This window comes from Schistocerca americana, chromosome 2 (genome assembly GCF_021461395.2).
Source record: "Schistocerca americana isolate TAMUIC-IGC-003095 chromosome 2, iqSchAmer2.1, whole genome shotgun sequence".
Lineage (NCBI taxonomy): Eukaryota > Metazoa > Arthropoda > Insecta > Orthoptera > Acrididae > Schistocerca > Schistocerca americana.
Genome location: NC_060120.1, coordinates 685,815,695 through 685,843,146, shown reverse-complemented (window position 1 = coordinate 685,843,146; position 27,452 = coordinate 685,815,695). Strand labels below are relative to the sequence as shown.

Here is a 27,452-nt window from a genome sequence, read left to right as displayed (position 1 = left end):
CTCAGAACACCATTTATGTACCAAAAAAGTACTAAGGCTTCCTCTGAAGGGGTACATCTTATCTGATTTCTATGCAATAATTTCATTACAGAAGAGAGAAGTGGCAATTTATCACAAATGTATTGCCTCATTCAAGAGGGTGAACATAGCAAAACATTGTAAAGACCAAATATTTGAAGGTTGTGCAGAGGAGTTTGAATTTTTAGGAGAAAACTTTTCACCATAGATCTCTACCAGTCCCCTAGTTCAGATTGAAGAGTTTTCCTTACCAGACTTAACACTGTACTAGTCTTGGTTCTTAAGACAGAAGCTTGGGGCTTTCAATATAAACTGTGACTGATTCTCCAAAGAAAAGAATATTAATGGATATACTTGAATCTAACAACCTGGTACAGACAGTATACTTTCCAGCTAGAGTTCAGGGAAACAACAGTGTGAACATAGACAGTATCTTCATAGATTGTTCTCTAGTTGATGGGAAAAATTCTAGAAAAGTTACTAATGGACTGTTAAACGTTAATGATCAAGATTATTTCAGTAACAGAATATTACTACCGGAAATACTGCAAAGTCCTAAGGAGGGTCACCAGACAAGCTAAAACATTATATTACACCAAGAGAACAGAAACCTCTCAGTAAAAAATTAAAACAATATGATCAAATGTGAAAGAGGTATCAGAGTAGAATATAGGCACTCAACATATTACACCTTAATTCTATGTGAGAATAAGAACATTAGCGATCCACCAGAGTTGTGTAAAATAGTTAATAGTCAGTTAATCTAAATAATCACTTAAATCTAAATTTTATTGGTACTGGTAACTGAGTAGAACTCTTAAGAGCTGGTGTTCAAATTCAACCACATCACATGTAACTACAGAAAGTAAGGAGAGACGAAATTGAATAAATTATTACTTCATTAAAAAGTATAGACACCCATGATGAATTTTCAAGTAGAATTATGAAGACCAGTGGACCATATTTAGTTCTGTATTTAGCCACTTGTGCAGTGAGTCTTTCTGGTTGATGACAGTAGGTGTTTTCTGTGATTTAACAAATGTTTTTGATTATGTGAACTATACAATACTTTTGCACAAGTTAGAACATTGTAGGAAAGTAAGAAGCAGATTGTCCTCCAGTGCCCACAGACAGAGAAGAGGTTTGAATCTGTCTGGGGTCACGTAAACTGATGGTGGGGGGCGGGCAGGAGGGAGGGGTAGGTGCCACAGTGTTCTGTTCTTGGTCCCTTGCCTTTCCAGGTACAAATCAGTGACTTGCCACTAACAATGACAGATGACACAAAAATTTTCTCCTTGCAGATTATGCAAATGTTATTGCAAAAGACGTAGCACACAGTATATGTGATATAGCTAATAGGGTAGTCAGTAACATCAGCACGTGGCTTTCAGAGAACAGATTAACACGTAACGGTAACAAAGTGCTATGCATGCAGTTTCTGACATGAATCTCTTGTAAATGCAAAAATTGACTATCGAAAGGTGGCCAGTCATCTGAAGCCTACCAGTTTAAATTCTTGGGACTGGATGTAGATGGAAGAAATTTTTGGGAGTATCACATTCAAGACCTTGTGCAAAAACTGAATGCTGATATCTCCATTATAAGAATGATTGCCAATGTCTTGTGACTCTGAAACATAATAAAGGCTTCTCTCCTTTGCTTACTTTGACTCTTTTACTTTTTGTGGTGTTATATTTTGGAGCAATTATGTGCATTCACTGAGAATACTCTTAGCCAATAAAAAGGTGGTCAGTCTGATCTGTGGTATCGGCTCATGAATTTTGTGTAGGCGATTGTTCAGGTGTCTCAGAATTCTAACTCAGCCATCCCTGTACTATCATGAGATATATTGTCGACACCAGTAATTCTTTCAGAAGAAACTGCATCATCTATTCAGTGAACATTACCGTATTTACTCGAATCTAAGCCGCACTTTTTTTCCGGTTTTTGTAATCCAAAAAGCCGCCTGCAGCCTAGAATCGAGTGCAAAGTAAGCGGAAGTTCTGAAAAATGTTGGTAGGTGCCACCACAACTAACTTCTGCCGTCGAATATATGTAGCGCTTCACAGGCATGCTTTGCAGGCACAAAGATAAATACTGGCGCCAAAACCTCTGCGTCAGTAAATAAATTAAGAAAAACAGTGGAAGATGAGATTTATTCTCCTCCACGAGTCTCGAGCACTGCAATTTCATACATTATCCAACGAAGTAAATACAAATTTCATATTATTCATCTTCGAATGTAGCAGCATTTTAATGTACTACGAAAATACGACTGGCAAGACTGTTTGGGATGTTTGTCAATATGGAAGACTCTACGTTCTGAATTTTTTCCTACCTGTCTGCCTAATAAACTACGAAACTAGAGTGAGACAACAGCAAACGCGGAAGAATACACATATGATGTCATGTTTATATTCGTATTATTCTTATGCCTAATAGTGATACAGTCAGAAATGAAGCACGGAAATTGACTAGATTTTTAAATCTGAGATGACTCTAATATCGGTGCAGAATGTAATGTACTAAAAGAGGTGTCTGCAAAGATTTTCAAACGGAGAAAAATTTTCGCTAAACTCTCGTTCAGAACATCTTCTATCATACGCAGTCTATTATTTGGTTCTTGTTGATCATTATAAAGAAAGCAACAGTTTAGGTAACAACAAATAGCAGTCTCTTGCCATTGTTTCGCTAATGAGATGATTCCTCTCTCTCTTTTTTTAAAAAAAAAGCAGCCCGTGCACAAATGCAAGCCATGCGGTGAGCGGTGACAGGCCGTAAACAATCATTATCAAAAAGCGACAAATGACGCATGGCACAATACAGTAATGCATTTTCAGCTTAGTGACGTAAACACTTATATCAAAGAGAACGGCACTTATCAGGTCAAAGAAAAATAAGCAATCAATTCAAACCAGGCGAAGCACGTGAAAAAGGAAAGGTACCCGTATAAATATGAACGGAGCGCCTGACGCATAGCAATGGCTACCTGGTAAAGCTTAACTGCTAAGCTTACTACTCGAACCAAACTACTGTAGCTGTATCGTCATTCTTTCGACCTAAATTATGTCTCGTATTATAATGGACCAACTTTGTTTCGATTTGGAGGTGCGGCCTAAAACTTTTCTCTCACCTTTAATTTCGAGTCTCAAATTTCTGGTGTGGCTTAAATTCGGGAAATTTTTTTTTCCTTGATTTAGAGTCTCAGTTTTCAGGTGCGGCTTAGATTCGAATGCGGCTTAGATTCGATTAAATACGGTAAATTGAACAATAATATACAGTTGTATAGAAAAGGGTGCACTATTCAGCAGGTCTCATTTTCCAGTAGGCTTCAAGAAGAACTGAAAAAAATTGAGTGATAAACCCGAAGTATTCAAATCCAAGTTGAAAAATTTCCTTGCAGCTCACTCCTTGTTGAAAACATTTTCTTTATAATGTGTTATTTATTTCTGTAGCCTCGTGTTCCTGTGTTTTACTTAATTATTTGTTTGTAAATTTTCTGATTAGCATTCTGTAAACTACATCCTTCCTCAATCCATAACCATGTAACTTTGACTCAACATAGTCCCATGAAATTTCTTAAATAAGCAAAATAAAATAAAAATATCTTGTACTGCACGGCAGTGTGCCTACTGTATTGAAACTTCCTGCTGAATGAAAACTATATGCTAAACAAAATTTGGGCTTTATCTTACACCTTCTACACGTACATCAGCATCTATGCTCTGCAAACCACTGTGAAGTGCATGGCGGAGGGTACGTCCCATTGTACCAGTTATTAGGGTTTCTTCCCATTCCATTCACGTCTGGAGCATGGAAAGAATGATAATGGAATGCCTCTGTGCATGCAGTAATTATTCTAGTCTCATCCTCATAATCCCTATGTGAGTTACCTAGGGGAATGTAGTATATTCCTAGTGTCATCATTTAAAGCTGGTTCTTGTAATTTTGTAAACAGACTTTCTCAGAAGAGTTTGTCTGTCTTCGAGAGTCTTCCAGTTCAGTTCCTTCAGTATCTCTGTGACACTCTCCCACAAATCAAACAAGCATGTGACCACTGATGCTGCCATTCTGTGTATATGTTCAAATCCTCTGTTAGTCCTATTTGGTTCAGGTCCCTCGCACTTGAGCAGTGTTCTAGAACCAATCACACAAGTGATTTGTATACATACTCTTTTGTAGACTGATTGCACTTCTCCAGTATTCTACAATCAATTGAACCTATGCAATTATTCCATTTCATATCCCTACAAAGTTTTACACTCAGGTATTTGTATGACTTGGCCGAATTCAGCAGTGGCTCATTGGTATTACAGTCATAGGATACTACATTTTAGCATTTTCTGAGATGCACAATTTCACAAAATGAAAAAATGTGTTATCCTGTAACCGTAATGTCAATGAGCCACTGTTGTTATTTGTCAACCTGTACGAATACCTGAGTGTAACACTTTGTGGGGATGCCATTTTGCTGAAGAAATCTTCTTTTGTGAATGAGTTCTGCTTCCAGTTGTATAAGAAATGGCTGTGAATTTTTGGGATTGTGTCACAGATTATTTTGTTAAAAGCACCCTCACAGTTTTAAACATGAATGTAATAGCCTTGATGGAACGATTTATGTTCCCTTCGATATTCGTAAGGGACACTCGTAAGGAGCATACATTCCTAAGTGGTGCACTAATTAAGGAAGAAGACATTTAACAGGGCATGCTGAAAGATCCGTGCGAGCTGGTTCTGAGATATTATTCCTAAAAGCTAATGACTGTGGTAAAATTCAGTGAATTAATACTGCTTAATCAAGGTGGTCCCTTGCTTGGGGTACAATCTCTGGGGTGGACCATGAATGGCTTACGGCCTTTGTTTGGTGTTGTTTGGCGGAGCGGGAAAACCCATTTCAGTGGTACACTTAGCAGCAAAGGGGGTGCCAAAATGGCTGGGGATGGAACAGTAATAAACTCGCCTGGTACTCGTGGTGCGCACTGGACTTCAGTGCTCTGTTTACACTACACTGCGCACATTATTCCAATTGCTGATACTGGGAGGACAAACCAGGCATCTGGCATTGGGCTTTGTACACCTGTAGACATAGAAGCACCTCAAGTTTGATACCCAGCCAGACGAAGTGTTGTTTCAAAGAGTGGCAGAAGCATGGATGCTTGGATGTGCGAGGCCATGGATGCAGAAAAATGTGAGTTTTCGGAAGGTGGGGTGGAGGAGGGTGCAGGGGGAGGGGGAGGGGGGGGGGTGATAATTGGAGCTGTCAGGTTGTGAAGGTTCCACGAGGATGTCGCACCAGATATTATGGTCAGAGCCGGGTATGGATCTTAGCTGAAGATTAAGGCCAGAGTCTACATTTTGAAGGGTGTGAGCTAGATCCAGGTCCCCTTCTTGAGCAGTGGACAGGGCAATGTTGTCTAAGGGGTGTGTGATGGTGCAGGGGTGTCTAAGGCAAACTGCAACAATGTTATTGATGCCAGCAATGTGCTGGATGTTGGTAGTGAATTGTGCGATATACTCCTGTAGCCTAACCTGTCGAGGTGAGATCTGGTCTACGTCTTTCCTGCAAAAACCAGAGGCGAGGGGGTGGTGGTTTGTGAAGATTGTAAATACGTGTCCCTTGACTGAAAATCAGAAATAGCAGATGGCATTCTGGACTGTGAGCAGCTCACAGACACATGCACCCCAGCAGTGTTGTGCATCAGAGAGCTTGGATGAAAAGAAGGCAAGTGGTTGCCAGACATTGTCCATGTATTTTTGTAGGATGGCTCCAATAGTCACGTGGCTGGCATCCGCCCCTATTAAAAGAGGGGCATTAGGGTGGAAGTGGGCCAAAAGGACCACATTGGTGAGGTCCCAGTTTGCTTTTTTGGAGCTCTCTGTCGTGGCATGGGTCCATGGGACCATCTTGTTGCCTTTGTTTTTATCACCACAGAGTGCCAATGAAATGCTGGAGGCTTTTGAAGTTAATAGGGTGTGGAAAGCCTGCTACTGCCTGTACTGCGTTGGGGAGGGGGTGGGATCCAGCAGCAGATACTGGATGTCCAAGGAATTCAACCTCGCTCGCACTGAAAATGCATTGTGGCATGTTGAGGATCTCTTCAGCTTTCTGTAGGTACTAAAAAATTTCACGTAGGTGTTGGTGATGTTCAATAGGGTCTCTGGAGTAGATGAGTGTATCATGTAGGTAGATGAAACAACATGGTATGCTGTGGAGGTTGTTGTCCAAAATTCGCTGCCATGTTTGTGCAGCATTGCAGAGGCCGAATGTCATTTATGTCCCCTCAGATAGGCTGAAAGGCGTGATTATAGCTGCTTTCTCAATGTCCTCTGGGGCGACTGGGATTTGTGTGTAAGCTTTGGTGCAATCTATCTTACTGAAGACAGCAGCTCCGGAGATATGGCAATATCATAGGTGGGGGAGAGTGGGACCGGATAGCGGTCAGGAATGGTGCAGTCGTTGAGTTTACGGTAATCACCATGAGGGCACCAGCAACCGTTCTTTTGAGGGTGAAGTGAAGAGCTGAAGCCCAGAAGCTTTTGGAAGGGTGAAGTATGGCAGTGGCAAGCAACTCTTTGAACCCCTTTTGTGCCATTTTGTGCGTGTGAGGGAGGAGGTGGCGGACACAGCAGAAAATCCGGGGGCCAGGGTTAGTGGCGATATAATGCACAGTGTCATGCTGAACGATTCAAAAGGGTGCTGGGTGACTGGATGAGGAGGAGAGTTGCAAGGGGCTGGGCCTGAAACTGCCAGCTGTTTCACAGTGAAGCACATGGCAGGGCAGGAGCTGCAGCAGATGCTCCTGCCGGAGGCGCTGTCAACTAAATGGTGCTTCACTAAGTTGGCCAGTTGCCTGTAATGACTGAGGAAGTCAGCATCCAGAATGGGGTCAGTACTGTCCACGACCTTGAAGGTGCACGGGAGTTCATGCTGGAAGCCTAGATCGAGTGAGCAAGTATGCACCCCATTAAGTAGGGATGGCTCAGTTGTTGGTGGCAGTGAGGAGGAGGGGACGGGTGGGGGATTAGAAGTAGTTTAAGGGGGAATTTGGATAAGTTGGAGCTGATGTCACTGAGGTAGTGGACAGGGGGACTAGTGTCATTCAGATCCTGTATGAATAGGTGCTGTAAATTGGTACAGTGGCTGGGTGCGCCTACTTCCGATGGCTGCCAGGGTTTGGGGACCAGGAGCATGGAAGTCTGCAGTTGGTTGCATTCTCCCCAAAATTCTGGTGGTACCAGGAAGCTGTGCCTAGTTCACGGTGGTTGTCAGGTCGGGGGGGGGGGGGGGGGGGGGGGGGGTTTACAACCACACGGGTGGGGACGATTTTTTTTTCCTGGGTTGGCATCACGTGTCTGAGGGCAGTCATCACCTGGTGGCAGATGTAAGTGGTGGTAGGTGCTGCCATTTTGTAGCTCAGGCACATTAGTATCTGGTAGAGTTCAGGGGCCTGCATGCTGAGCAGAGGATTGTTAGTGGCAGGTGACGCCAGTGATGCTGCGCACGTGGAGGCGTGGGTGGGGTGAGTGAATTGAGTGAATAGCTGGCCGGAGCCGCAGGACGGTAGCCAGTGTTCCACGCTGCACCCACAGGGGGGGGGAGTGGAGGATTGAGTTCAGGGTTTCGAATAGTTTATTGGCCAAGACCATTGCATCGTCTAACGATAAATGGGCATATGAGGCCAGGGCAGCCTGTATGGGGTTGGGAAGGCGAATCAGCCAGCAGTTTAGCAGCAGCCCTTCGGGGAGAATGTGCAGTTCAACAACGCTCAGATGTGATCCAGCAACAGGGACGGATCTGTGTGGCCACTGATATAACATCTTGTACTTGAGCAACTATGGGCGGGTCGAGGTGAACACCACCATCCCAAATTTCATTGCATCACTTGTGACAGATCAACTTGCGATAACTGCCTCGATGAGAGCAAACCACAGGTGTGTGACTCATGGTTTGAAGGGGGCAAGTGAGAGGCTGCATAACTTGGGGGAGGGTTTGCAGAGTTGTCTTGTGGTGGGCACACTGCCCTGTTGGTCAGAGGTCAGCTGAGTCAAGTGGGTATGTAGTGCTGACAGGTGCATGTGGAGTTCCGACACCTCCAAAGTGCTCATAGATGCTGGGGCGGGATGGGTAATGGGGCTGCTGGCTGGAGAGCCTGTGGAGCATGACCACTGTTGGGGTGGGAACATGGGGCAACAACATTTTGGTTAAGAGTGCGGGTAGTGTGTTGTGGTTTGTGGAGTGGTTCTGGTAAGCAATATTATGGAGAAGAAGGTAGGCGGGATATGCATAGTGTGGACAACACAATACAATCTTTGCCATGTTCTATTGTGGGGAGGAGTGTTCAGTAAGCTGCACAGTAACACTATGGCCTGTGTAGGCACGCATCTGTCAACTGCGCACCCGCACTTTGGGGTGTGGTGCTTCATGCGAGGGGACAGCGTACGCAGAGAGGTACAGGTAGGGGTGCGAGAGGTTCGATGGTAATCACAAAGTGTGGGTATGCATGGAGGGGTGCAGCAAGGGAGCAGTGATGTGTTCGGAGGGATGGCATGTGTGGACGGGTGCAGGAGGGGTGGAGAAGGCAAGGGGTGGGTGGAGGTGTGAGTGGGATGCGTCCAGTCAACCTAATGGCAACAGATTTTGTGACCACGTGGGGTGTGCTAATCGAAATAATAAAAAGCAAAACGAGATGTTTCGGTAAAGAGATTCAGTGCTTTGCTTTAGAGAGGGTCATCAGTGAAGGAATGAGTTATGTTCCCTTCTATACTCCTAAGGGGGACACATGCCTAAATGGTGTCCTAAATGGTGTGCTAATTAAAGAAGATGACAATAACTAATGGGGCATGCTGGAAGAGCTGGATGGACTGGTTCCGAGACATTATTCCTGAAAGCTAACAACTACAGTAAAATTCATTGAGTTAATACCTCTTAATCAAGGAGGGCCCTTGCTCGAGGTGGAATCTCTGGACAAAGCGGACCATGAATGGCTTACAGCCCTTGTTCGTTGTCATCTGGTAGTGCAGGAAAACTCGCTTCAATGGGACACTTAGCAGGGAGGGGAGTGCCAAAACAGCCAGTGATGGAATAGTAATAAACTCACGTGGTACTTCTGTTGTGCACTGCACTACACTGCAGGCATCCAGCATCAGGCTTTATACACCTGTAGTCAATAGAAGCACCTCGAGGAGCACAGCTCAGGAAGGTGGCTCAGAAAGATACAGTAGCATTCCTCTTCTTGAACAAACCCTGACAGAACACTGACACTGAACGTTGGGTAAGAATCTTGCTGTTCACACATATCCCAGTGAAATGCAGCAGACGATGACACGAGCCATGTGGCATTATGTGCTCGAGCTGCTGAGAGCATGGCCGGGTGTATTACCTCTTCAGAAGAGGAACAAGGGACTGCTTGAATGACAGTTCGGTGTGCATGGCATACGGGAAATGTGGCCATCTAAGTTCGCCCTCCGGCAAAGTGATCAGTGAGGGTGTTCGGAGGTGGGGGGCTGGTTTCCAGTGTGCTCAGCCCATCGTCTGTTGCTACACGTGGGGGTGATGGGAAGATTCGCAACAGCCTTAAAACTGCAAACAAATGGACTTTTGTAAGCGTAGGCTTCCGCGGCCGTTGTCTTCTTCAATAAAATTCTTCAGTGTATCAGACCGCATCGTCATAATTTAAAATGCGCCAACGTTTCGGCCAGCGTTGCAGCTAGCCTTCATCAGGGGCTTACGTTAACTACAGTTAACCTGATGAAGGCTAGCTGCAACGCTGGCCGAAACGTTGGCGCATTTTAAATTTTGACGATGCGGTCTGATACCCAGAAGAATTTTATTGAAGAAATGGACTTTTATACATACCTGTAATGCTGTCTCCCAACCAAGATAAGGAGTGTAATGACTCTTCTGATTATTACTTAGCACCTCTTGACGATGTTTGTTGAAGTCTCTTTTGTCACTTTGACCTCTTACATACGTAACCTCCAATCAAAATGTAGTTGTTATGTTTGCTGGATCATGCAATGTGACATATATGTCATATATATTCTCATGTTCGAGATGGATTTCCAGTTATTACATTATTAGACTTATTTTTAAAAAATGCTTTATTCTGATAAAATTTCATTAAGGAAAAAGCATCATCTGTAAAAAGCCTTAGGATATTTCACCCTTGCATCGTAAATCATTACGCAATCCACAGACAGAAAGGGCCACATTTCATTACTGTAGTTTCTTATTGGACCTCTATTTTGTAATGATGTTGTCTCCTTTTCACTATCAAATAACTTCAAGAAAAAGTTGACGTTTGCCTTGAAAATAAAGGGCTGAATAATCTACATATTCACAGAATTCTTTGTAAAATCAAATAGAGACAGGAAATAATAAGGAAGTTTCCCAGTAATGTGGGTCTTGGTAATTACATCAGGGCAGGGAAGAGAGTTTAAACAAAAAGTAGTCAACAGCACATGGTATTTGAAAATCTGTTAACTTAGTTGTGGTGTAGAAGGTATTCCATAATTCTAAACTGAAATAAGAAGAGAATGAGAAAAAAGTGTGATCAGTTGGATACTGCAGAAAGTATAGGTACTGGCAAGCTTTTTTTTTTTTTGTCCATCAGAGGAGGTATATATTTTGTAGGACCACAGTTTTTTAGAGGGAGTGAGGTTTTGCATGAAAAGAATGGTAATCATAAAAATGGAGGTAACTGTCAAACGATTTTATAAAAAGATTGGGTGCAGCTAATCTAAGAAAATTGTTTTACTTGTTAAGTGAAATGAAACTGCGTAACTTTAAATGCGAACATTTTAGGTTAGGCTTTACCATGTCTGTTATTGACATTAAATGAAACAAAAGTTTACTGTTACCAGTCACCGTGACTGGTAACAGTAAACTTGTAGTAACTGCTCAAGTTCACAATGATGAAAATCTTTAATTTTTTCCAGTTATGCAACTAATTGCGGGTTTGTAGGCTCTGCGGTAGCTGTCTTTAAGTTATAAAGATAAGTATCAGCATAAGAGGTGCAACCTCCACATTCTTTGACTGTATTAATAACACAGTTAATGCATTATCCAAACTTCAACAGATTTGATACACTTTATATAAAAATATACTTCAGAGTGGGAAACACAGTAATAAGTACTTATCATGACTGACTTGAGATTGAACTTCATGTTTCATCGTAGTTTTTTCCTAAGTCCTTAATTCAGAGTTTTCGAGTTCTGACATGTCCTTTGTTGTAAATGTTTCAAATAAAAATAAATTGCTATAGGCAGTTATCACTATGATTTTTTGTTATCTTTCTTGAGGATTTATATAATTATTGCGTAATGTGAGTGACCATGCTTCACATCTTGTTGCTCCTGTGTGTGGCCTCCAATTTTTTCCCTACCATTGCTTTTACTAAGAAAGTGAATGGTTGAATGCTAAGAAAGTGTTGTTCTATTTATAAAAGACACCACATACAGAACACTTGAGCAACCCATTTTTGAGTGTAGCTCAAGTGTTTGAAAACCTGTCAGGCCAGATTAAAGGAAGATTTTGAAGTAATTCAGAGGCATGCTGCTAGATTCGTTGCCAATACATGAGAATTATGGAGATTCTCTGTGAACTCAAATGGGACTCCCTGGAGGGAAGAAGACATTATTTTTGTGCAATGCTGTTGAGGAAGTGTTACAACCAGCATTTGCAACAGAGTGCAGATGACTCCTACTGCCACCCGTGTAAGAACTGTAAAGACAATATAAAAGAAATCAGGGCTTGTATGGAAGCATACACACAGTGATTTTTTCCCTCGCTCCATTTGCAAGTGGAACAGGAAGGGCAATGACTAACAGTAGCACAGGGTACCCTCCACCATGTCCTGTATGGTGGTTTGTGGGGTATGTATGTAGATGTAGATGTAAATGATTTTGCAGACATCAACCTTGGCAGTGTTTGCACCAAAAAACTAATACATTTCATAGTTTGATTACAATGTGATTTATGAAATTTACATACTGTCATTATAATTCTATTGTTGTTATACAATTATCTAGTTTTTAAGTTATCTTTTATATACTCCAGCAATTTCTTAATTACTTTTACAGTTTTAACTTGAACATTCATTTGCTTATGACATCTTCTCCTCTTGCATAGTCTGAATGTCAACCTGATAATTACAGAATTTAAAACTTCACAATTTAATGTTATGAAACAGCTGATACCACTTACTGTTATCAGTAAATAACAAAAATAACAATATTTCTGTTCATTTCCACTTTGTAAATCATATTCATTAACATAAGAAATATAAGTTCACTTTGCAATTGGGATGAATTAATTGTAGTTGAGCGAAGCTAAAGTGCAATACAGGTTTCAAGTTTTGTATATAGAACCACTTTCATGTTACGAGAACTTTGCCGCTCTAAGAACCTACCTAATCCACTGCCATATTGCAGGGGAAATATGCTAATCAACAACTATATCCTTTGTGTACTTGATAGAAAAAATACTCATAATTTGAAATGTAGTACACCATTGTGAAGTTAAGAGAAAGAGAGAGATTTATGTGACTGTTAATAAAACCCTCCCTAACTGATAGAGGCAATTTATTTTCTTTGAAGTATACACCAAACTAGCTTAGTGCCTGCTGCTTCGCTCTTGGGGGCTGTATGGTTTGCACAGATATTTTTTTAATCGAATTTTTATTTTGCCCACAAATTGCAACATCTTGTAAACTTTTTATGCTAATTAAGGCCATAGAAACATGTTGTTTTCCGAAGGTAATTCTGACCAAAAAATTATTCTGGTAGCTGGAGTCAGAGGTCTTTTTCAATCCTGCCTGTTGAGTTCCTGTGGTGATACAGCCATTCAAACTGCTGCTCCCTAACACATATTTCTTTACAGTGAAATACTAATTTTCATAGATTTAGCTTCAAATGCATTTAAATATAACAAAATAGAGGGAAACATTCCACGTGGGAAAAATATATCTAAAACCAAAGATGATGAGACTTACCAAACAAAAGCGCTGGCAGGTCAATAGACACACGGCCAGCACATCTTGGCACAGTGTTACACCGTCCGGGTTATCTGGATACTTCCCACTAACACCAACCTGTCAGAACTCCGGAGATGGGAACTTGCCCTTCAGTACTTCCTCTCTTCTCGTTATCTGCCAGGCTTCAACCTCCGCTAATTTCAAGTTTCCGCCGCTCATACCTCACCTGTCTTTCAACAACATCTTTGCCTCTTTACTTCTGCGTCCACTGACATCTCTGCCCAAACTCTTCGCCTTTACAAATGTCTGCTTGTGTCTGTGTATGTGCGGATGGATATGTGTGTGTGTGCGAGTGTATACCTGTCCTTTTTTTCCCCCTAAGGTAAGTCTTTCCGCTCCCGGGATTGGAATGACTCCTTACCCTCTCCCTTAAAACCCACACATCCTTTCGTCTTTCCCTCTCCTTCCCTCCTTCCTTCCTCTCCTTCCCTCTCCTCTCCTGATGAAACAACCGTTGTTGCGAAAGCTTGAATTTTGTGTGTATGTTTGTGTGTCTGTCGACCTGCCAGCGCTTTTGTTTGGTAAGTCTCATCATCTTTGTTTTTAGATATAAATATAACAAAATATTTTCATAAAAATGTTCATCCCCTTAGGGGTTGAATTTCCAAAAAAGATAGAAAAACACACATTTTTTGTTTCTAACAAAGATGCCAAATACAAATTTTCAGAGATTTACTATCAGAAATGCTTTCTTTATTAAATACACCCATAAAAACTTTCATCCCCTAGATTATTCCCATAGGGCTTGAATTCCCAAAAACACTGAAACACTTACCCCTTCCTAACCAACAAGCCAAATACAAAATTTCTTAGATTTAGCTTTCTTTCACAATGAAATATTTTCATAAAAACTTTCATTCCCTATTACACTACTTCACTCTAGAGGTTGAGTTTCCAAAAAAATGTATATATTTTTTTAAATTTCTAACCGAGAAACCAAATACAAATTTTCAGAGATTTAGTTTCAAAAATGCTTTTGTAATGAAACATTACCATAAAAATTTTAATCCCCTATTTTAGCACCTCAGGGATTGAATTTCCAACAACACTGCATCATATATTTCTAACTGAGAAATCAAATTCCAATTTTCATAGATGCAGCTTCAAAAAGATGTTAGTTGTGGTTTAATAATGGTCTGTTTTCAAAAAACCTTTCAGCCACTTTTTCTCTCTCCTAGGGCTTAAATTTCCAAAAATGCTGAAACACATATTTCTTTATTTGTAACCAAGAAACTAAATACTAACATTTGTAGTTCTAGCTTGAAAAAGGGATTAATAGTGACATGTTTTCAAAAAAACCTCCCATCCCCTGTTTCACCCCTTTAAGGGTAGAATTTTGAAAAATCCATTCTTAAATAATGCCTACAGTATAAGATCAATGTCCTGTCCAAATTTCAAGTTTCTATCCATAGCAGTTTGAGCTGAGCAATGGGGTGTCAGCCGGTCGGAACATTAAAGACTATGGACTCCTATTCTAGTTTTCAAGTTTCAGTAAATCTATGTTGTTCATTATTGCGATGCCAATAAATGATCATCTTCCTTTCATTCCATTTGATGTAGTTGTTATGTTTGATTACCAAATATATTCACAATTCTGTACCAGTTAAATATGCAACAGCTATTAACGCAACATGAATGGAGCCTAAGAAGAACTTCGGTGCTGTCAGTCTGCCAGATTATCACTAGAATCTGTCTCACATTGTGCATAAAAACTTGCAGCTACTGTTACAGTTGATGCCCTCTGATGTGAACGATGTAGATTGAGCAAGAGATAGCAATTCAGGCACTGATGTACTCTGTCCTTGTCAAAAAACAATGAATATGGGCAGAAGTACCCTCTACTGCTTTAAAGTTAGTAAGTTCTTTTATGCTATAAAGCAAGGAAAAACACTGTTGCTTCTCTAGGCCTTCCCAAAAGCAGGCTTATGTACTAACTGCTTAGAAAAAAATCATCCTGGTGGTGTCCTGTTTGTGATGTTGCTGTTTGTATGCCATAGTGTTTCAAAATATACCAAAATGAGGAAAATTATGCATAAATATGGTACATACTTTTTTTGGGCAACACAACTTGGTAAAAATATTTAGAATGTCTTCTATTTACAATATACAATAAAAATATTCTTATGAATAGATGTAGGAGGTGTGAACACCTCATATGGCACCCCATTCATATTTAATGTTACAATGCTATGTTTTTTTTTTCTTTTAAAAATGTGCTACGTTCAGGAGTTCAGTTGCCCTGTCAACAACGTTTGAGGTCAGTTTTGAATGTGTTAATATGCCATAACACATTTTGACCAAGAGTGTAATGCCATGGATTTGATAAATACGGCATAGGAGGGAAAAAGGGGGGTTGCAGTTTGCTTTAGAGGTGAGTCTGGAATGACAGTCTGAATATAAACTGTGTAAGCTTAACTTCACTATATTCTGAGATGAGATGTTACTGGGTAAGCTAGCAATATATTCTTCCTCATCTGGGATTTGACTGAATAATTAAAAATTTAAAATGATAATGTATAGTCAGCTGGAATTCAGTAGAAGAAAATCGAATGGATTACGAGAGAGTGTAAAGAGTCAAACGTTATCAAAGGTACAATCTTAATCTGTCTGTCTTTCTTAATGGCATTTGATTTGGGGTTGATCTACTATTTCCCTGTGATGGCCACCGCCCTCCTTGGAATGTTTATAACTACTTAACAAAAACTTTCCTACAGAATAACAGTGAGAAAATTAAAAAAAAAAAAAGTTATGATTTATTTCTGCCTGAATCTGTTTGGTACAAGGAATAGAAGATATGTGAATAAGATGTTCACAAGCAGTTCATCATAATGACAAAAACTGAATACCACCTTGATATGGGATATTGTGAGAGAGTCTGGTGAAAGACCTGATGATGGACTATGGGTTTCTAGAAGGTTTGGTGGAAGACATAGTAGACACCTGTAAGACTATATAGTGGTGCAGTGAATTTTGAGGTTTGTTGTTACAGTGTTCATCTTTTTCTCTTGAAAGGCTTCAGTCTTTTGTTGCTCTGTATGGTAATTCCATAGCATGTAACAGTTGGTTGCCATAATGCATACATTTGGTAAACTGCTGTAGTTATTTCTCATGGGAATACTGCTCCATCCAGGAATTTCCATTTTGTTAGACTTTACACATCGACATCTACCCTCGTATTAGTTCCCTGTGGCTGCTAATTGCTAGGATACCTTTTGGCTGCATTACTGAATGTGATACCACTCCTGTACACAAACTTTTTTATGGGAGTAGACTTGGAGTTAATAACAAGAGTTCATTGAGAAGGAACTGCACCATACATGCACTAAATACACGACAGAAAAAAAAAAATTTGTTCTTGGATTACATATCCTTGAAGACTGCTCCTGAAGAAATAAACTGGTTTGTAGGTTATAATGGCACCAGGCTACTTCCAGAAATAAATAATTGACAAACCTTAGATTTTCAAATCCGAAAGAAAAGGTTTTTTCCTGTTGCATAACTTTTTTTATTTTTTTCCTAGAGTGCCTCGCAGTAGTTTAGAGCCTTTTGCTGCATGTTACTGACAAGTATATACTGTCACTAATTTCTTGTTTATATTTATTGTTTTGTAATTGTAATTCTGTGAATTAAGCACACTGTGATTTGTTCAGTGATTGAGTATCTGTGGCACACATGGTCCTGCAAAACGGAGGACATTAATAAGAACCATAAAAGCAAGGGATGAACTTTTCATCCACTGGCTGCTACTGCGTTGTACTGTAGGACAAACATTGGTTTAAATTTTATGCAAATGAATGGCTCAGTTTTCAGTAAAATATTATCAGCTTTGTAAAAGAATTGGACAGTACGAAGCCTGAGCAACCACATACACCATTCCGAATGTGCCGCAGACTGTTTTTCCTAAATACTAACCTGAATCTTTCATGGCAGTTGGTATCATTTCATTCTCAAGTTACTCCTGACCACAATAAAAAATAAATGCAACCAGAAAATCCACAAGTTAAACTAGCAGTGTCTCTTGACTCCCTGATTACGCTACATCTTGTTTTCCTGGTTTTTCTAGTGATATATATCACCACGTGATGAATATTATTATAGAAAGAAATCTTGTTTATTAATAAATAATTTTAGCTAGACAGAAAGTGGAAGCATATTTGGCTATTTGGAGGCAGCTGCACTATTGGCCTGGTGATGTGAATACTCATGTAAAAGTTACTGTCATACAGATTACAGCATAAATAATAATCATGACCTGCATCATATTTGGTACTGAAAGTACAAATTGTTTTGTTCCATGCTCCCTGCTGCAGTGGACCTGGGTCATCTGTCACGTGGTAACGTACTGCATGATCCAGTCACCCACACAGTATTACAGCCACATTGTACAAATTGCAATAAAACTCGAGCATCGACCTGGTGTTGTGGAAATTTTGTCATTCGTACTCTCAGAAAAACTCATTTTGATTAGATTAATTGCAATATGTTTGTTACTAACAAAATGTGAAAGGAAGTGTTCTGCTTATTTGCATGTCAAATTTTGCTTTTCTGCTTTCAGTGCCAAAGATGTGTTAGTTGCACAGAAAAATGTTACCTGCAGTGTCAATATTGTGCTTTTCTACAGGATTGTAACTGCATGACATTGTGTAGGTTGTTTGTTGAAGAATTTATTTGAAGCATTTCAGTGCAGCACATTTGGATGTGTACTGATTTAGACAGGAAACAGTGATTTTAATAAAGTACCTTTTCCCATTTGATATAACAAATTTTTTTCTGGGGAATGACACTAACTCCCCTTTCACATTGTAGTTAATTTGTCCCATATGTTAGTCAATTGTCAGCAGCATTTTGTGTTTAGTCAACACACTCAGGGATAATAGAGATCAACATTTAGTCATTTGTGATCTTTTTTACAATAAAATATAGAGAGAAAATATTTTGGCGTATTTATATGCAAAGTCTTGCATGGTGTCGTAGGATTTGTTTTAAAATGGTTATTGTAATAGTGACAGTGAATTTTTTAGATTTTATTGCAGATACCAAATAAAGCTTAAAAATTATTTGTAAGTGTTTCATGCTTTTTATGTATTGGTTGAGATTATATGTTTGTGTATTACTTTTCCTGTGTACAATAAGCTGGTTGAAAGAGCTGCTTCTCATTGCTTAAGTCTATTTTATAAGATTTTTGAACACTCAAAGAAACTTTGCGAAGGCAGAGAGCAAAGGAGAATAGTATAAGACCAAAATGAAAAGTGAGCACATAATTTGTGTGTCTTGTGTTATATTCTTGGCAGACAGGTACATATTGACCTTGAGAATGTTAATGGGCTATTGTAAGGAGAATCAGCTGCTGATCCGCATCATTGAACTACTTAAGAGTGATATGGATCTCAGCACAGGTTTACTAAATTTAAGTGGAGGATGAACATGTAGATTTGAGGCATATAAGATATACCTATGAAGCTGATTGACATATTTAGGAAATGCATATCTCCAGTTTAAATCAAATACAACCAGATTCTGATGCTATGGTTTTGGGACCTGCTGTCATGAATGTGTCAGTCAATGTCTCTTTTTACAGTAAGGGAACTAGAAACACATACAGACTGATTTTATTCATTTTTTTGCAATTGTCTTCCATTGCAGTTACCTGTCAGATAGGCTGCTGTGGGTAATAGTTGCTGCATGACGGAAAGTGCTATACTTATTTTATGTTAAACATTTTGTATATTGTTTGTGCAGGTTAGTTTCTATCACACTTATTTTGCTTGTGGTATTGTGGTGTGGTGCATGATTTTTTTGTGTGTGTGTGTGTGTGTGTGTGTGTGTGTGTGTGTGTGTGTGTCACATGATATAACAGTATTTTTTTTTAATACAGAGAAACTGCTACAGTAATACTATCATCTTCTCCTTCAGAGTTGATGTAAAAATACTCGAAACCTAAGCCTTAGAACTAAAACTTTTGATTCACTGTTTATATAAAGAAAAATGTATGATATAGAATAGAAATCATGTCTGAATGTGGACTTTTTTGACATATGTGCATCCTTTATAGGTCAAGAAAATGCAAAGGGACACCACATAAGTTTTCACCATTAGATACTCATTAGAGCTTTGCTGCATCTGTTCATGACTTGATAAAAGAAAAAAATACAAAATATAAGTAATAGGAGGAGTAAAGATAAAAATCCAATATAGTTGAGATGTTGAATATTCAAGAGGCACACTGACAAGACTGAAAACATTGTTCAGCTTTCTGCTGATGTCCTTTCTAAGAGATAACTAATATGGAATACACAAGGCCGTGCAGAAAAGTAATGCCTCCTAAATTTTTATATGAAAACTTTTCAAGCTTTCTAAATAAAACAAACGTTATTAACATTTTGCATATTTATTCTTCTTGTCTACATATTCACTCCTCAAGCTAGTCACCCTGGCAACAAACACATTTCTCCCAAAGAGAGACCAGTTTGTTTATACCGTCATTGTAGAATGTCGGACTTTGTTAGCAGAGCCACAACGTCACCACTGCTTGCCCTGCTTCACTATCAAAGTGAAGTCCTCAAAGATGTTCTGTAAGTTTTAAAAACAGATGAAAATTGGATGTGACTTAAGTTTGGCGTATGTTCAGTGACAGCGAGCCCAAGGTGTTGGATTGTTGCAGGTGTTGCAGTGCTCATGTGTGGTCTCACATTGTTAAGCTGAGAGAGAGGGTGCTCCATGTGTGGGTGGTTAGGAACTTGATTACAGCACACTGTTTCTCATGCACTACTGTAGCTATGTTACACACTACCACTCAGAGCCCTCTAGCGGCAGAGGCTTTGAAGCTTGTGTCAGCAAATCAGAAAAATCTACCAAGTAATATGTGTGACATATAATACCTCAACTGATGTTCAGAACAGAACAAAAAATTCAGAGGCATTACTTTCCAGCATGCATTCATACATGTATTGTTTCATTGTGTTGACCAGAAGAGCTGCAGTTTAGGTACAATGCAGTTTGCTGGGACAAAGTAGCCCTGCAGGTACTGTGTCTGAATGTGTATTCTGAAGGAGGACATCATTTTTATATGCCTACTAAACACTGAATGTCTTAACTGTACACTGAGTTTTTACCTTTACTTCTTCTATTAAATATTGGGTGGTGCAAAAGTCACTGGGCACAGGGCACTGATTTAAACAAAAGATGAAATTTATGTTTCATTACAAATACACGCAGCACCTACAATTATTTGTTACATTCTAACAGTTTTCCATCTTCATTAGTACATGTTTTAAGTCTTTTTGGAACACTGTTATATACTCTATGGCATAGTGTGGTATCACTGTCCAAATCATGAAATGTGAAATGTGTCGTGTATGAAGTCTTTTAGTTGTCAATATTTCAGTAAGTGCAGTTATGTCTGTTAACTATCCACTTAACTTAAAATTGGCCTTGTCAGAGCACATAATTTTATTGTACAGGTTAGCATCAATTCACAAAGCTGAAGAAGTCAATTTGGATCACCTTCAAGTAACCCATGTCGTAAATGGTGAATGTAAACTTTAAACTTCTGTTTGTGTAACAATCATTGCACTGATCTTCATGATAACTCCAGCTCAGTTGCTAACTGTCTGGCTGATTTTTGCAGACTTTGGGTCACAGCTGAACAAACCCGCAATTCATTTTCCTCAGTTGTTAGTATCGTTGGTGGCCAGATCTTGGTGCATCCATAACAAATACACGTTCTGCAAACCTATCTCGTGTATCATGCAATGTCTAGATGGTGGTTTTCATCTAAAGTGTCTTCTCCATTCATTAACAACTATAGTAGCACCACTTTCATAAAATGTTTTTAATGTGAAAATTCTTTCTTTAACATTGTGACAGTTTGGAAAACTACAGCTGTAAACGTGTCTTCCAGATCACATTTCAACAATTCACTATTTTGATTACTGTGTGTCTTTTTTCTCATTGCATCATATAGAAATTTGACGAGGCATAATTATACCATTTGATAATACTTCCTACTGTACTTCATCTTGCTTTTACTTTTGTTTTTTCTTAACCTACTGTCCAGAAACTTTTGCACCACCCTGTATATTCCACCAAGGAATTTTCATTAGCCTTTATGAGAGTTTCGTAGTAATTATTTTAACGGGACCAAAAAAAGAAAGAAAGATAAGTGTTTAACATCCTGTCGACAATGATGTCGTTAGACATGGTAACTGAAAATCTCAGATTTCTAGGGTGTCAATCTGAATGAGAATAATTTATCATGACTTTCACATGTATTAATGGTTTGTTCCATTACTTCATCATATAAAATATTTTATTTAAGGGTTAAAACAAACAAACTGCAAATTTTCTACTGTTTATTTTTTACAAACTTATTTTTGTATTATGATACCACCATCAGGTAACCTGCTGATGAGCATCCACAAAGATGCTAATATGTAGGTGAACCACTCTCTGAAAACTAAAGGGATTGAAAACGTGTAGAGCTCCGAGTCATAATGAGAGCTACATAAAATGTTAACTTACGCTGTGTGTCAGCACTTACAATTAAATGTTACTTAGTTAATTGGTGGCTGATGATATAAATGAGAGTACCTACAAATAAATAGCTGTACAGTTGTAGAGCAAAAACCTTTATGGCCTGCTAATTACAGGCCCAATATTACATTATTAAGAATGAATTAACACAAATTGTAATAGTTTACAGCATCAATAGTACAGAGATAAGATTTACATTACAGGGCAATAATTTATCTAAATAATGAGTTAATATCAATTATAACATATACATTGCTTGAACACAACATTAAAATGTAATATATGCTTGTATACTATGTTTAACACCCTTGTGTCTCAAGACATTTTTCTTTAACCTTCTGATGTACTAGAAAGATACACACTGTAAATAATAGAATGACATAATGTGGAATGCCAACTATGAAATGCAACTCAATTTTTTCCTGGTTTTAATTTCTATAATTTGTGGAAATTGATATGAGAAAAGCCAGAATAATTCCTTGAAAAAGAATAATAATCATTTCCTTTCTCAATTTCTTGGCTAAGATAAGCTAGCTAGTGTTGGTATCTAATTCATTGACCAACTGTTGAGACCTCTTACAATTTTTTGTGGCTGCTCTTTTTTTGCAAGTATGTCAAAAAACACATGCCTTCCAGCTGTATAATGTTGTGTTACACATCCTACATTGCAACATTCATTCCATTTTGCAGCCCCTGAATAAATGTTAACACAAGATACATAAATGAAAATTGGTTTGAGCTAATAGCAGCTTTTGTGACTCGAAGCTCCCAAAACCGATTTACGTATGGCTTTTCCCTTTATAAAATGTTATTTGAACACGGATGTGTGAAAAGACTACTATTCCAATTTATACCAGAACACACACACACACACACACACACACACACACACACACACACACACACACGTACATGTGTGCTTGCACACATCAGAGAGGGAATCGTATTTTGGATTCCTTTTGCTTTCTTTTATTTATTTTTGTAAATAATACATATGCTTATCTGAGGCCTCTGTTAAGTTTAATTCACAATTGTCTTGAGTGATTCCAACTCATTGATAAGGCTAGTGGTAATTTTTTCATGAGTTCATGTGAAAAAATGCCACTAACATTCAAATTAGTCACAATCCACTTGTATTCCTCCTGGATTTCTGTTTAGACAGTATCTGCATGTATACGCTTTCAAAGGTTTCTAATTTTTATATGAACTCTGTACATTATGAAACACTATAAATACTTTATTTTTATTTACTGACCATACCCAGATAGAAACACCTACATCTATGTGTTACTTAGGTAAGGAAACTCAAACAATGCACACAATTCAGTTTTTGACAGCATCTGCTGACCCAAATGATGCGTGCATTAAGTTGGTAAGATGAAGTTATCCTCAACTTAAAGGTTAGTTGGAGCACCATAGTGCTTTACTAAGAGTTGCCCTATTTTTGGTATGCCGTTATCTTCCTCCAGCCTTTCAAGCAACTTACCGAGAAATGGGGGCCCTGTAGTTTAAGGGGGACTCTAAATCATAGGGCAAGTAGGCATTTTTCACACTAAGAAATCACTGCCAATAGTGAAAGAGGTAGTAAGTGACAAAATACATCATGGACCAACTAGGAAGTGAACCTGGGAACTTTGTATTTGTAGTTTGCACTTGCCCACTATGCCACCAAGCCTCACCTAATAGATAATGGCAAAAAGTTTTTGGTTAGAAATTATAAGCAGGTGGTGTTACTGGGAATGTATTGTGTTCAGCGGTATGGAGAAAGGCATGGATACGCCATAGGACCTAACTAGTGTGGATCTGAACTTAGTAATTCAGTTGGACAAACGTCAAAAGCAGGAATATTTTATAGTGTCACTATGTAATAGCCCTGACTAAGAACACTCTTATAAGTTCTTGGGTTATCATGGCATAATCATCTACACATTAATTTTATTAGTATAATACATCAGATAGGTGAAGGAGATTGTAAGAAAGTTGTCTGTAGCAATAACATTCAAGGAATAAATGAACAGATTGTGACTGCTGAAGTAAATTTAATGCTGGTTTTCCAATTTGGAATATTTTTATGTAGGAAATGCATATGCATCCTGAGGCTCTTAAGACTGCACGTTCTTCATGAGGAGACGGACACAAGTAGCTGTGGGGTTTGTTATGGAATAAGATTTATAGTGCATCAAGTGTCTTTTGGGGATATTCTGAATCTGTAGTTCAGTGTGAAAATTCTGGATTACATGATACCAGAGGAAGTCGCTGTAATTAGCATTTCCCTTTAACACCTTTGAAAACTTAAGTTAATTTTTTAATTTGTAAAAAAAAAGGTAATTTAAAAATATGCAAAATATGGAATACAGAGATCTATGGTGTGCTTTTGGCTGTTCAGGCAAGCTACTGATACTATTTTATACATAAAATTATTTAAGTGGATAGATAAAAGATATCTACTCACCAAGCGGCAGCAGAACACACACATAAAAGGTGGTTGTCACTGGCAAGCTTTTGGAGCAAGTGGCTCCTCCTTCAGGCAGAAGAATTGAAGGGGAAGGAAGAGCAGCGAAGGAAAAGGACTGGAGAGATCTAGGAAAAGTGGTAGATTTTGGCAAAGTCACTCAGAACCGCAGGTCAGGGGAGACTTACTGGACGGGATGAGAAGGAAAGACTGATTCAGTCTCTCCTTCTCATCCCACACGGTAAGTCTCCCCTAACCTATGGTTCTGTGTGACTTTCCCAAACTCTATACCTTTTCCTAGACCTCTCCAGTCCTTTTTCATCACCCCTCTACACTTCCCTTCTGCCTGAACAAGGAGACACTGGCTCCGAAAGCTTGCCAGTTGCTACCATCTTTTATGTGTGTGCTCTGCTGCCACTTGGTGAGTAGGTTTTTTTTATCTATACAATTAAATAATTTTGTCTATAATTGATTGTTTTCATTGGTATATTGTTGTGCATAATATTTGGACGACCAAGTTGTCTTAATGAATTGCTATGTGTACTCGCAGAAAGATCTCTGGATCGATTGTCGAAATATTGTACTGAAATTGGAATCAACAACTTAGAAAACCACCTCAAAGCACACCATTAATCAATCATACCAAAAAAACCTGAGAGGTAAGATAGAGTGTTACCATTTTTACTTTAATTGAACTTTTAGCCAAGTCACAGTAGTTTAATTTTATGCACTCTGCGTCTGCATGTAGGTGCTAATCTGTTCTCCAAATTGTTTCTCACCTTTTACAAGTTCCATAGTATCTTCATTATGAAATAACTTGCTACATGAGAGGCAGCCCTTAAAACCAAGCTCATGGTGCTAAATTTATACAATAGTACTTCTACAATTATTTTACTACATTGTACAGATAAAATTGTTCCTAATGTTAATTTATGCAAATTAATATTTTTTGAGGAAAAAATAAGTAAACTTACATGTTACAATTTTCTTGATGAATACATTCTTGTTGCAATTTGTAAATTTGAATGACTGTTAAGTCATTTACAAAAATATAATTTACATCTGAGATTCATACAATTGTAGCAGATGGATTGAGTCATACCTTTGTACTAGTAGTTTTGCTGCTTACAGAAATTGTGTATGTCAAAAGCACATTTTATGTTGTACACTTGTTGTTGTCGTTGTTGTTGTTCTGCATACAGTGTTCTGAAAATCTCAAAAATTATGTTTGTACTTGATGGATCTGAACTGTTCTTAGTGTGGAACATACAGAAAATTTTTGAAAAAATATGATGTGTAAAGCTATTGTTAGTTGTGATAAAACCAATTTATTTCAGAATTTGGATGTTACATTTTTTTATATGTTTATACTTGTTTACTATTGCAAAAATATATTTTGTTCATATATTAAAAGTTATTCAGAATAATTATTTATTCATAATAAAATAACTTAATTGATATTTTGTCTCAATTCATACCCACCACAAATATTCCTTACATTAGGTAAACTAACTTTGAATTACACTTTGACAACATAAATTAACAAGTTGACTTATGTGCCAAAATGAAATATGTGACAGTCAATGGAAAGAGTATGAGGAACTTTGAATTACACTTTGACAACATAAATTAACAAGCTGACTTACGCGCCAAAATGAAATATATGACAGTCAGTGGAAAGAGTATGAGGACATGTAATTGAAACAAGGAAAGTTATTTACAAAATGTTTTGTTAGTCTGATATTTGCACTGATATGACATCATGAGTGCCAATTTTTTTTTAAAAAAAAAAAAAAAAAAAAAAAAAAAAAAAAAGAGAGCCAGAAAGTTACACCAATTATGTTTTGAGAGGTGTTTCATCAGCCTGTCTTTTCGAGTTATAGGCTTCATATGACTCTTTATTGTTCCCCCCTTCTCCGACCTGCGCTCTCTCTCTCTCTCTCTCTCTCTCTCTCTCTCTCTCTCTCTCTCTCTCTCACACACACACACACACACACACACACACACACACACTGCTCCCCGTCCCCTGTTGTGTGTGTTGTATCCTCTGTTTAGTGAAGTCTTTGGTCATAGTGTCGGAAGGAAACTGATTCTTTTAATTTCTCATAATTTGAGCACAGCTGCAAATAGACATTTATGTAATGTAACAAGATAATGAAGCAGTAACATAGGTAAAGAAAATATTACAATAAAAAATACAATTGGCAGTGGTTGTAATTTTTTTATTTAAGCAATATTCATAGACATACGAGAAATTTAGAATTAACTTTCAGATGCGTATTGCAATAGCTTCCTCTGGATAAGAGAGAGAAATTACAGGAGCATCAAAAGTTCATCTGTTTGAAGCCATCTCTGTTCCTTATTTCATAAATAAAGAAAATAGTCACCGACTTTTTAATTGTGTAGATGTAGCCAATAGATCATTTGTGATCTTTTCCTTCCAAATAAGAAAGTTATAAATATTTTTCTGATATTTTGTATGAGCTACCATTATTTTGCTAACCACAGGCAATGTAATATATTACTTTGAATGTTCTGCTTAACATAATGTTGTAATGATTGGTTCTTCTCATTTAGCAGCATTAATGGATAATCCACAACTGCTGATTGCAGAAGAAGAAAAAATTATAATTGAAGAAACAGAAGGAAACCAGACAATTGTGGAGGAAAAGTGAGTGTAACTTATTAGTCCAATAATATTGCTAAGAATAGTATTTCATTTGTTGTTTCAGTAAGTTTTATCTGAAAACACAGTATCAAGAGGTTTAATAAATGCTTTTCTTTTCACAACTGATAACAAAATTAATTTAAAGTAAGGATTATGACACTGTAAATTGTGTATTTCTCAGATATTTTATGGATATTTTCCGGTGTTTAGCTTGCAGAGTATCTGGTTTCACATGCATTTATTTGTCTACAAGAAATTAGAAGAAAGAAATACTCTTGGGTGGTACAAAATGAGTCCAGCTGTGTAAGAACAATCAGGACTTAGTTGCCAGTAAAAATTGCAGCACCCTAAGATCTTTGGACTAAGAACATGGAACTAATTATTAAATTAATCATCACATACTGTATATGACATTTTCTTTGTGGTACTAATATTTTTACGTGATAAAATTAAGCTAAAAGACCGTCTATATGCTGTACAACCAGTCATAAAATGCTATGCATATTAATTACCAAACTATATTCATGTGATGCCTTAATTCATTGAAAGTGACTGGTGGCAACTCCAACCATACATGTGTTCATTTGATAAAATATTGGATGAATAATGATGTCAAAGAATGGGTGACACCTGTAATTTGGAACAGATTGCAAATATTGTGGCTGGCTTGGGGCTTGAAAGTATTCTGTCAGAGTTTTGCAACATGTGCCATTTCATGTATGATGTATTCCCATGTTGTTCAGCAAT

The 27,452-nt window shown here is 38.2% G+C and overlaps 1 protein-coding gene across 7 annotated transcripts in view; it reads left to right on the top strand.

Annotated features, from left to right (window-relative positions):
* LOC124592385 (rho guanine nucleotide exchange factor 7) overlaps window positions 1–27,452 on the top strand; it is a 126,887-nt gene that overhangs the window by 88,389 nt on the left and 11,046 nt on the right. For 5 of the 7 annotated variants that reach the window (XM_047131833.1, XM_047131827.1, XM_047131828.1 and 2 more), the window contains one exon: window positions 26,615–26,708. In XM_047131833.1, coding sequence (XP_046987789.1) covers window positions 26,615–26,708 — 94 coding nt within the window. Of the gene's footprint in view, window positions 1–17,363; window positions 17,684–26,614; window positions 26,709–27,452 lie in introns of those variants that run through there. The other 2 variants (XM_047131832.1, XM_047131834.1) reach the window with 2 other exon arrangements.